An 11,525-nucleotide genomic window follows, 5' to 3' on the forward strand; every position below is an offset into this window, starting at 1 on the left:
GACTCTTTGAAACACTCAAGGGGTATGTGGAATTTAAGAACACGGGAGGGCATCCGATTAATAAGGTGTGCAGCAATTAAAACAACATCCCCTCATAAATATGAAGGGAGAGACGCAGAAGCATGAGGAAACGAGCAACCTCGATAAGGTGGCGATTTTTTCGTTCGGCTACTCCATTTTGTTGTGGGGTATAAGCACATGAATTTTGATGAACGATGCCTTTCGAAGTTAAAAACTCGCACAGGGCGTTATTAACAAACTCCCACCCATTGTCACTTTAAAAAATAGAAATCTTCGTATTAAACTATGTTTCGACCGTCCTATAGAACTGTTGGAAAACATACGTGACTTCCGACTTATCAGTAAGAAGAAAGACCCATGTAAGATGGGTGTGGTTATCAATAAAAGTGGCAAACCAACGCTTACCAGATAAGATAGTGACGTTTGAAGGACCCTAAACATCACTATGAACCAAACGGAAAGGTTGGGATGATTTGTAAGGCTGAGAGGAGAAGGAAACCCTGGGCTGTTTTGCACGTCTACAAACATCATAAGATAACGAAGAAATATCCACATTACGAAACAAATACTTCATATATTGAAAGTTTGGATGACCAAGGCGAAAATGTCACAACAAATAATCTTTTTCAGAAATTGTAAATGAAGATAATAAACTAGTCCTAGATAAACTCCTAGAGGTGGCATCATTAGAAAGGAAATAAAGACCCCTATCATGCCGGGTAGTGTCAATCGTCGTCCCCAAGCTCAAGTCCTGAAAGGAAACAGCATCATGTGAGAAAATAACTCTGCAGTTTAAATCCCTAGTTCTTTTACTTATAGACATTAAATTGTAAGAGATCTTTGGCACGTGTAACACATTCTGTAAGATTAAGCCATGGAAGGGAGACAAATGACTTTTTCCTGGAATAGGAGCAAAGAACCCATCTGCAATCCAAATCCTCTCATTTCCAACACTTGGAGAATATAAAAGGAATCAATCAGATGAACCTGTTAAGTGATTGGTCGCTCCTGAATCTCGTATCCATGATTCTTGTCCCTCAATAAGGCGACTAAAAGATTGAGGGGTACCTAATTAGACAATCGCACTGACCCCAACAGTACCTAGGTCACTTGGGTTGGTCATCTGAGACTATGCAGCAACATCAATAGACTCACTCACAAGTGCTCTACTAGATTTTGACTTGTCATTCGAAGGGTGACGTTTGCCATTCAGGGGCGGACCACGTAGTTTCTATCACTGATCCTTAGTGTGTCAAGGTTTCTTGCAATGTTCACATATTGGAGGAGTTTTCTCATTCTGCTTGTCACTATCAGATCCAGATGATTTCACCCCGAACGCAACCAAGTCAACAGTTGTAACGACGGAACCGTTCATAGCACTCGACCGATCTTCCTCCAACCTGACCTTGGAGTAAACCTCCATAAAGGACAGTATCGACCTTTGTCCCAGAATTCGACTGCAGACAGTATCAAATTTTGAGTTCAACCCAGCAAGGAAATCATAAACCCGATCAGTTTCCTCAATCTTCATATTGAACTCCTCCACAAGCAATTCCAGACAATATCTCGACACAAATCCATCTCTTGCCATAGTAAAGACAGTTTATTGAAGTACGAAGTCAAATCCATGGTCCTCATGGACCTGTTTACGCAATGTATATAGGCATAATGCGTTTTGCCTTTTAGAATACAGCTTCTGGACTGTGTCCCATATGTCCTGAGAAAAAACAGAATAGAGCAAAGGTTTCTCGATTTGGGGTTCCATAATCAGCATCGAGCGAAGTAAGGAGTCTTCTCCCTTCCAAACACGCTCTTGAGGGTCCCCAGGGTTTGGTCTCGGTATCTCGCCAGTTAAATACTTGAACTTATGTCGCCCCTCGGGAGCCATTTTAACGAATTGTGACCAGGAGAAATAATTCTGGCCATTCAATTTCTCTCCTGTGATTACCCTTACAAAATTTCCCACAGTTCCAAATAAAATATTTGCAATAGGTAAATGAGGGAAAGCAGTTACCGGATTGTTCGTATACAAAGGTAGATAGACTAGACGAGAAATCTGAGTGGGAATTTGTCTAGAAATTTTTTGTCCCAAAAACAGCCCCGAGCGCTACAATTTGTTGCGAAGACTAGCCAATTGTTTTTGAACTCCAACCAGGGATAGACTCATCGGTCCTAAGTCACCATAACCAATCGACCCATGCTGATGGGGGTATGTAGGGGGTTGTTGTAGGATGGTTTTGCCCACATGAAACCGAGGAGGAAGCTTCCCTCATATGATCGATGGCTCGAAATTGAGGCTGGACAGGCGGCTGGTGTGATGGCTGGAAGGCTGGCACTAGAAGAACCGGCACTTGGAGAGTACTGGACAAAAGCGACGCTCCGACTGGAAGAACGTCAGAGGTTGGACCAGCTTGGAAGTGGCGCTCGAACGACTCAATGCTGGAACCTGAGCCTGGTGTGATCGTCTGCATGGCTGGTCCTGATCGACGCAAAGTTGAGGGATTTACGCACGACTCGGTAATCTGGAGCTGAGGCATCGACACGAAGCTAGTCCCGGTCGTCTGCACGGTTCCTGGTTTGATCGGTGTGTTTGGGTTAGTCCCGATCGACTGAGCGGTTGCTTGAACGTGCGACTGAGCGGCTGGCAGAATCCCAATCGACGGCACGGCTAGGGGGGCTCCGATCGACGATTGGATCTTGTGCGGCGCGGAGCGGCTGGTCCCAATCAACTGTTGTGACTGGACTGGGTTGAAGATGGATCAAAGATATCGGTCGACGGCAGCCTGAATTGCAGTATTTGTCGCTTCTACCATAGATCCATCACTTGTTAGGGTTGATGATTGAATTTCTTCTATCGCAGCTAGGGTTTCATCACCTTGCACTAATACCATATTGAAAAATAAGGGAAGAAAAGACAAAGACAAGGTTTACGTGGAAAACCCTAGGCCAAGGAGAAAAAACCACGATAGATAAATTCTTATTAATCTCTTACATCTACAAAGCACCACGGACTCAGAAATAAATAGACTTGGAACAACCTTAAAATAGCAGAGAAAAATAAAAGACTAGAACGCCCTTAGGGCAAATACACCATATCTCAACAATTATAATAGTATCAGACGGAAGAATAGTTTTTATTTTTATTTTTTTAGTTAGGTAATGGCATCTGGAAAGCTTGCAAGTTTGTAACTACCTATTGGCTGATGTTAAAAGGTAGCTAGCTCCCATTCAAGATTTTTTTTTCCATCGATATACAGTTAAGAAAGTATGAGCCGTATAGGTTGCGCAAGACAACATAAAAGAAAACTTTCCTTTGTTTTTTTTTGAAATTTAGCACACTAAGTGGGATATGAGAATTTGAATCTTCAACCTCCGAGAATGTAGTACAACCAACATACTAGGTAATGCCAACATTTCTATTTGCTAACAAGAGGATAAAAGAAACCGTAAAAATTCTAATATTTCTCTTGAAGTTTATCCGTGTAATAATTTTGGCTTTCTCATACTAAATGGGGGCACTAAACCGACTACCAGGATGACAATCAAATTAACCACCCCACATAACACGTCCAAAACCGAAGGAAAGAAATAATTTCCTTCAATGCTATCTTAACTTGAACGTGCACAAGGGTCTGTGTTGTGTGGACAACAGAAGAATGATAGAAGCAAACATGCTAAATTTAAAATCCCAAAATTATTGTGGGAAGATAATTTTCCAATATCTTACCTGTTCCCTTCTATCCACATAGGCCTGCAAAAGTTCTCCAATGTAATCTATAAATTTCTGCAGGATCGAAAGATCAAAGGCAACATGTTAAATCAATTTATTTGCACTAATCTCAAATCATCAATGCAAATGCAGCCAACTCTACCATCGCGTTAGAGGAGAGAAGATCATTTTCTGCTTCTCTTACTGGCAGAAAGAATGGAATTGTGTGTTCTAGGACAGTCATCTTTTCAAGGAATGACTTGCTTTCAAGCACGCAATGGTAAAGTTCACAGGGTTCACCTGCAAATTATTCAACCAGATCATTCCACTTCCAAGGCATGACATAATGAACTGTCATATCATCAAAATAAAAAATCAGAGCAATAAATGATTCGATCAAAATATTTTACCAAAGTGAATAACATAATGAAGGATCATATCACCAAAATAAAAATCAACGGCATTAAGTAGTTCAATGGCCGAAATATTTACCACTAAAATTCAAGTTTCTCAGCAAGAAGAAAAAGATATAATAGGAGTTATGTGCAATTCAAACCCATATACTAGCACTAAATGATACATATACTTGCTGGCATAAATCCAAGTTTCTTAGCTACGTGAAACATGAAATTAGCAGATCCCGTGCAAAATATCAACCACAATATTTACCGTAGCATTAGGTTTAAGTTCCTAAACAACATATAAAAATGAAATAATACTAGTATTTTAAAGGGCCCAGAGGCCCACAAAAGCTCACACCTAAAACTCCTTTTATTGAAAGAATGAATATAAGTATCAGACTCATATAACATTCACTTTTGTTGAAAGAATCACAAATTCCCTTTCTGTTGTTTCACAAGCTAAATAATATAGAACGTGAAAGAATCAAGTTACCTGCAAAAGATGTCTCATATTGTATGCCAATCCTCGCTCCTTCCAAGCAGCAAATAACCTGTTCAACCAAAACCATACTCATCTTCAACTTCACATGCCCTGTCTGAAAATAATTTCCTCCATACCTTACTATGGTATTGTCACTCTGCATTAAAAGTTATCCTCTAGAACAGCTACTAACGTTTAGTAAAAAATTGTTTTGGAAAGGAAAACACTTCCATTAATTACTCAACCGGAGACAAGGTATCAACACAAAAGTCACAAGAATTTTAAAAAGTCCTCCCGCAGGTTTAATTTAAAAATAAATAAAAGAAAGAAAGAAAGGCTTGAAAAAAATGGAAAATAAACGCCAAAGACAAGCCTTAAATTTAATGGCCTTTATCTAATTGTCCCCTCTGGACTTGCCCCAAAAAAAATTCTTAAGAACCCCTTCAATCAACAGTTCTCACATTCCTAAAACCCACATGCACTTTGGAATTCCAAAGAACCATCAAAATGCATAAGTCACGTAAAACATACCTTGGTTCCAACTTTATAGGTGATTTTTTCCTGTGGCAAAATATCTGCATCCTCAGGCATGGCCTTTCTCTCTGCTTCCATATGAACCTGATACAGGAAGGACGGTATCATAAGCATTAATCATCCACAACATGAATCAATGAATTGGCTAGGCATAGACTACATTTGGGCGTCAATAGTCCTTATTTGAATTAACAAATTATCTAAAATGAATGTAAAATCTGGGGAAAAAATTAAATTAAATTTCATGATTTAATGACATACCCGCTCTCTTATTGTTGCTAAAAGTCCATCGTTCCATTGTTCACCATCCAAATATATCTCTGCACAACCCACAAAAAAGAGGGGGGAAAGCCGCTTAACTTCCTAATCCTAACTAACTCGTCATACTCCTGACACCATGCCAAACTAACAAGGGGAAGTTAGTAAGACAATCTCAGAAAATGCAAACCACGGAAAGTTACCTTGAGTCTGAGATGCTCTAGCAGCTTCAAATTCTTTTTGTAAGCGCTCAAATATCATCTTGTCAGAGTCCCTATTGTCGAGTATTTAATATTAATATTTAAGAAACCAATATTTATATGATGTAAAGCACGAAAGTTTATATACATGGTCATGCATCATGCATGCAAGATAAACATATTGATCTCATCGGCCTATCACAACCTACATTTCTTTTCACATACCCAGTCCCATCAGTCTCACGGGAATCAACTAACATAGTTTATATACATGGTCATGCATCATGCATGCAACGGCAAAATACTGGGAGTTCTAGATAGCATGTACATAAGCTGCAAATTTTATCAGAGAAATCGAGTCATGTGCAGCTATTATTTTCTCCACACCAGGATTGTAACAAAAAAGCAAAACAATAATTAATTTTTCCAGATATATATACATATATATATTTTCCATACTCGGCCTACTTACAAGTCATTTGATTCGTTTTTTAATGGAAACCAACTTACAGCAAGTTGAAGAACACAGAATAAAGGGAGCCCCACAAAAAAGGAAGACACTCCACCATAAACAGGGAGAACAGGAACCCATAGGGAAAAACCCTAACTTTCATAATAAAAAACAACAGATATTAACAAAACAAATTTAAACCTGGAAAATAAAAAGCAGCTATGCATCAATTTACAAGTCATAAAATGTGTGAGTTAGAAATAAATATATGATGCCATTAAGGAGTAACATGTGAAGAATTTCAAGAGCATCACTACACCTTTATTAAAAGGAACAAGAGGTCAAAGTCTAGTCATGTTATTTCCATCCAAATTCCAAACATTCTAAAAGTAAATAATCATAAATAAATAAACCCCCACAAAGTTCAACCATGTTCAAAATTAAGCTGAGACAAACATAACTACTTCAAAGATGGCCCACCTGGAGAGACGCTCAGTTAATTCACTGTGCCTTTTGAGGACATTTGAAACTGCAAAAAAGCTACTACTAAGTATCGTAGTAAGTTGTAGAGAGAAACTAGAAACTTCACTACTTCATTAAACAGTAAAATTAAGTAAATGAAATTTCAAAAAGAATAGAAGAAAACAAAGTACATCTTGCTCGTGTAGTCTCTATTCTAATATCTTCATCTACCAGTCCACTCTGTCATAGAGAAAGAGACATTAAAATAATTTAAGGTAATATTCAACCCATGACAAAAAATTTTACCTTGTTTTAAAAAAAGGGAAAGGCGCATTGAAGATAAACAAAACTCAAAACCAAACATCACAAAAGAAGAATTACAACACGATGCCAGTTGTCCAATGAAAAGAATATTTTTTTTTTAGTACAACAATTATAGGGTGGGGGATTGAACCTCCACCCTCTTGGATCGAAACACATGTCAATACCACTGATCCAAGCTCACTTTGGCCCAACAACCAAAGCTTCATAAAGATGGCATAAATAACAAGAATACCCCAATCCATATAAATTTAGAACATATGTAGTAGGGCAAACATTTTCATAATACAACTAAACAACACAACCTACAACAATGAGTTATGAACGGATCCTAATATAGACATTGGCCAAAAAACCATCATAATATGTGCAACACATGTTAACCATGGGCCTCACTTACACATATAAAGAAAAGAAAGAAAGGAGTGGGTGTTGCCTCAACAACTCTAATACAATACTAATGTGAGGTTGGTACTTCTGAGATAATTAGTGTTCACTCTTGACATAAAAGTAACTAGAACAAGAGCCAAGAAAAAGAACTTAGAGCAGCAAAGTTGTTGACATTGCACATTGCTCCTCTTACTTAGTTAGTGTGCGCCCCCTAATCCTTATAACCCAATTCTTGTGGCATAAGATTGAGTGAGCAAGATGTTAGGATACACCTCCTAACAAGAATACTCAAAAATACAAAGAACAAACAAAGAACACTAAAAGATAGATATATATTGCAATATCAATGGAAAAACTACAATATATCCATAGCCTTTCGAGAGGGCTACTCTCTCCCAATATTTCTCATAGGAAATCACTGCAAAATTCTTCACACCCTTCCTCTCAACCTACTCCCACTATTTATAACCAAAGGCCCTAACAAGCTCACTATATAATTACTAATATGCCCCTTCTAATAACCATATTAATATTATTCTAATAATCCTACTATCTCCATAACTAGGGGTCTTACACAAGCATGGCCTTCTTCCACAAGGCCTCATGTTACTGGTAGAACTTACAAAAATCCTCTATACCCAAAAGTAAAAAACTATAAACAACAATAAGCTCATCATAAAACAACTCCTCGACTACACCAAATTTTCTTCAATTTAACGTCCATTAAATTTCAGCATTGTCATCTACAATAGAACACCTAAATACCAATTAATAAAAGGAAGATGCATGGCACCAATATTTCTCATCAATATCCACAAATCTCTAATGTAAAGAAGCATGAATACAAACAAGAGGTAAATCACATATACAACACGACACAACATGGTGGCACATTTTTTTAAAATCTAAGACGTGCATGGAAATGATGCTAAATATTTTTCTTTGAATACACCTTATTTTTGTACAAGAAGGAAATCTAAAATCAATAAGTTCATGCACATATTGCTTAAAAAGTGAGTTTGATGTATTATGCTCTCAAACTTTATTATTCTTGTCTTATATTACTATAATACTGTGAATGTTTATTTAATGGACTTAACAAGTGTTCAATAAGTGCAAGACAAGTGTCATCATATTTAAGTTTTGTGCATCGAGTCTTTGACATATGTCTACTGTGCTAACAAGAATACAATACGTGTCCAATACCTGTTCGATTGTCACACATGTCAAACAAAAACATATTACCCAAACTAATGTATTTTTGTTCCTTGGCTCGAATGTAAGCACAATTAATTCACTAGAAATAGCCACATTTGTTCTCATTTGGCATAAAATAATTGTGTTACAGTATGCCTTGTACCTTGACAATAAATTAGTACCAGGAAAATGGGAAAATGGAATTTTAGACGGTACTTCTGAAGATGTTGAGGTGTGTAGAGAATTATTTAAAAACAAAAAAACAAAAAAATAAAACAAAAAACAAAAAACAAAAAAAGAAACAACAACAACAACAACACTGATAGAGCTCCACTTACATTTAAAAGTACACGAGGGTAGTTCTCAGCAAAAATCTTCAGTTCCAGTCTAATAGATTTAGTATTTTATTTCATTTTGTCAGATCAAATAACCACAACTCTACAGAAAGCATTGCAAACTAAATATAGTTAGTTTGACTCATTTAACCGTGTCCATTTCAATTGGTGATTCTTCACAATATCTTAAGGTAATTTTAATTGTTCAACCATAAATTGCTCGTGAAAACAGACTTTAGTGTTTTAGCACTAATGCATATACATCTCAAATCCTTTTGTTTCAACACCACTCAAACTTCTCAAACTACAGCATAGTAACAGTAAGTCATAAAAGGACGTTTACTGAGCATGAAATTGAAGAGGAATTTGGAGCTTTTGTTTAAAGAGCCAATTTGTTCCATTTTGGTTATATTTGATTGTATTTGCTTTAATTTCCTAGGCAAGTCCAGCATTGGGCTGTATTTGATTGTTTTTGGTTATCTTACTTATTGTGTCTCATTGTACTCCAAGCATTAGCCTCTTTTCATTTCATCAATGATCGTTCCCCAAAAATAAAAAAATGATAAATAATAATAAACCAGTCAATATACCTTTACTAATTAACTCCTATAAGTAAAATGACTACATTTTCGCACATCACTGACTACTGTCGTCCCCTGGGAAATCGCTGCATGATCCCCTACTGGAGACTTCAGATTACTAAAATAATTACAGAATCAATTCTAGAAGTGAACAGAACCTCAAGCATTGAGCATTATTCAATATTCACCATCAAGTTTGTAATATAAATCACCGCGACACTTACTAAACGTCCTATCCTAATTCCTAGTGCCACATGAAGAAATCATAATTCATAAGAATTAGACTCTCGTAATGCCAAATTCCATCCAGAAACTTACGCTCTCAATGTCTACTTCATGGACGTAGTTTTGGAGTCATCGCGTTATCGAATGAACAAAACAATCAGCAGAGAGACCATAAACATACCTTGCGAGAAGATTCGCCAGGGTGTGGATTCTTTCTGACTTTCTTCCTGATTGATTCTTCGATGTCGCTCTCCATTTCTCAAATCCGAATCAAAATCGCACCGAAATTGAGAAGACAAGCTTCGCCGTTGGCGCCCAGTGAACTGCAGTGAAATTTAGGCGGGTTTTCCCGGCACATAAATTAGGGCTTTGAAATATGCCCGCTGTTTTCTTTTTTTCTTTTTTTTTTTCCCTTGTAATTTCAATTTCAATATGAAAACGAAAATTCAAATATACAAATGGTCAATACTTTAAGACACACGCGACCAAATTACATCTAAAAGTCTTGCTTTTAAAATGTTTAATAAAGTATTTTTAGGTGAAAAAAATCAATTCAAATAATGTTTGTTAAGTTCTATCAATTAAAAAATAATTATGATAAGATTTAGTGTATAGAAAATAATCATTGTTTTGATTGAAGTCATGTACCGGGTACACGATTCCCTCGCATTAAAACTTCCGCCCAACCCTTCTTCTTCCTCACTGAAACGTCAATTGTTATTCCCTCCCGCCGTTTTTCCTCACCGAAATCTTTCAAAATTTCAATTTTGCTCGATTTTCAGTCCTCCATTTGATCCTTACCGAATCCTTCATTGTAGCGGTCGTGTTGCTCGATTTTCCTACATTTTTTGTTGCCGAATTTTGCTTGGTATATTTCTTTCTCTAGTTTGACTGATTTGCAAAATTTGGTTAGAGCTGATCCCGGAGTACCTGTGGCTCTACTTCAATAAGTCATTAAAAGACAATGTGGCTATAGTGTCAATTATAGATGGGTGTGGCAAGACAAGGGAAAAGCGTTAATTGTCGTGTTTGACGATTGGGAGAAATCATATTCAGAGCTTCTGTATTGGCTGAGTGCGGTTGTTCTTATGTACTTTTTATGTATCTTTTATGTTATCGATTCTATTATATAATATAATTTGAACTTTTTAGGTAATGAAGCCTAGTCCTTCTAGTCTTGTCCAATTGTACCAACAAAACATGCATCGTTCACAGACAGTATGGGATAGTTCGTCCACTATAGTGTTGAGTTGTTGGAGGAGGGAGGCGACTGCACAAAGTACTATCCCATTTGATAATCGCATTATTTCATACGTTTAGGAGGCAGGTTTTCTTGTGGTTGCATAAATTGGTTTCATCCAGCTTGATTGGCACCTGATTACTGCTCTAGTTGAGCGCTGGATACCAGAGACCCACACGTTTCACCTGCCCTGTGGGGAATGCACTATTACGCTGCAGGATGTTGCCGTACAATTTGGGTTAATAGTGGACGGGCAACCACTGACAGACTCACTACAGTATGACTGGAAGAACGTCTGTGAAGAGCTATTAGGCGTTCTACCAGAGGATCTGAAGGGATCAAGATTGAGTATCCCTTGGTTGGCATCCCAGTTTCCCGAATTACCTCCCGATGCCGACTCATCAGCATACGTAGGTACGCACGAGCATACATCCTGCAGCTTATTGGAGGATTTTTATTTGCCGACAAGTCAAATACTCTGGTGCATATCATGTTCCTCCCATTATTGTCTAATTTCGAGCACGTTGGTACGTACTCGTGGGGTGGTGCATATCTTGCATGGTTGTACATAGAACTTTGTCGGGCTTCCAATGCACAAGCGTTGGAAATAGCAGGGCCACTGATACTATTACAAATGTGGGCTTATAATCAATTTCCAATTGTAGCACCACAAGTCCAACTACAAACTCCATATCATTTACCACTTAGTGTCAGGTATT

The 11,525-nt window shown here is 37.5% G+C and overlaps 1 protein-coding gene across 2 annotated transcripts in view; it reads right to left on the minus strand.

Annotated features, from left to right (window-relative positions):
• LOC120075366 (centromere protein O) overlaps positions 1-10,000 on the minus strand; it is a 23,903-nt gene extending 13,903 nt beyond the window's left edge. Inside the window, exons 1-9 of one of the 2 annotated variants that reach the window (XR_005481323.2) lie at positions 9,748-9,989; positions 6,709-6,757; positions 6,536-6,584; positions 5,608-5,678; positions 5,408-5,466; positions 5,144-5,230; positions 4,625-4,682; positions 3,894-4,030; positions 3,749-3,805 (exon numbers count right to left, since the gene is read on the minus strand). Coding sequence is in view for 1 of the 2 variants with exons in the window: in XM_039028689.2 (XP_038884617.1) it covers positions 3,749-3,805; positions 3,894-4,030; positions 4,625-4,682; positions 5,144-5,230; positions 5,408-5,466; positions 5,608-5,678; positions 6,536-6,584; positions 6,709-6,757; positions 9,748-9,822 (642 nt within the window). In the remaining variant the exon portion in view is untranslated. Of the gene's footprint in view, positions 1-3,748; positions 3,806-3,893; positions 4,031-4,624; positions 4,683-5,143; positions 5,231-5,407; positions 5,467-5,607; positions 5,679-6,535; positions 6,585-6,708; positions 6,758-9,747 lie in introns of both variants that reach the window. The other variant, XM_039028689.2, reaches the window with a different exon arrangement.
• Between the last annotated feature and the right edge of the window lie 1,525 nt (positions 10,001-11,525).

This window comes from Benincasa hispida, chromosome 4, assembly GCF_027475165.1.
Source record: "Benincasa hispida cultivar pf3 chromosome 4, pf3_genome.v1.1, whole genome shotgun sequence".
In the NCBI taxonomy this organism is placed as follows: domain Eukaryota; kingdom Viridiplantae; phylum Streptophyta; class Magnoliopsida; order Cucurbitales; family Cucurbitaceae; genus Benincasa; species Benincasa hispida.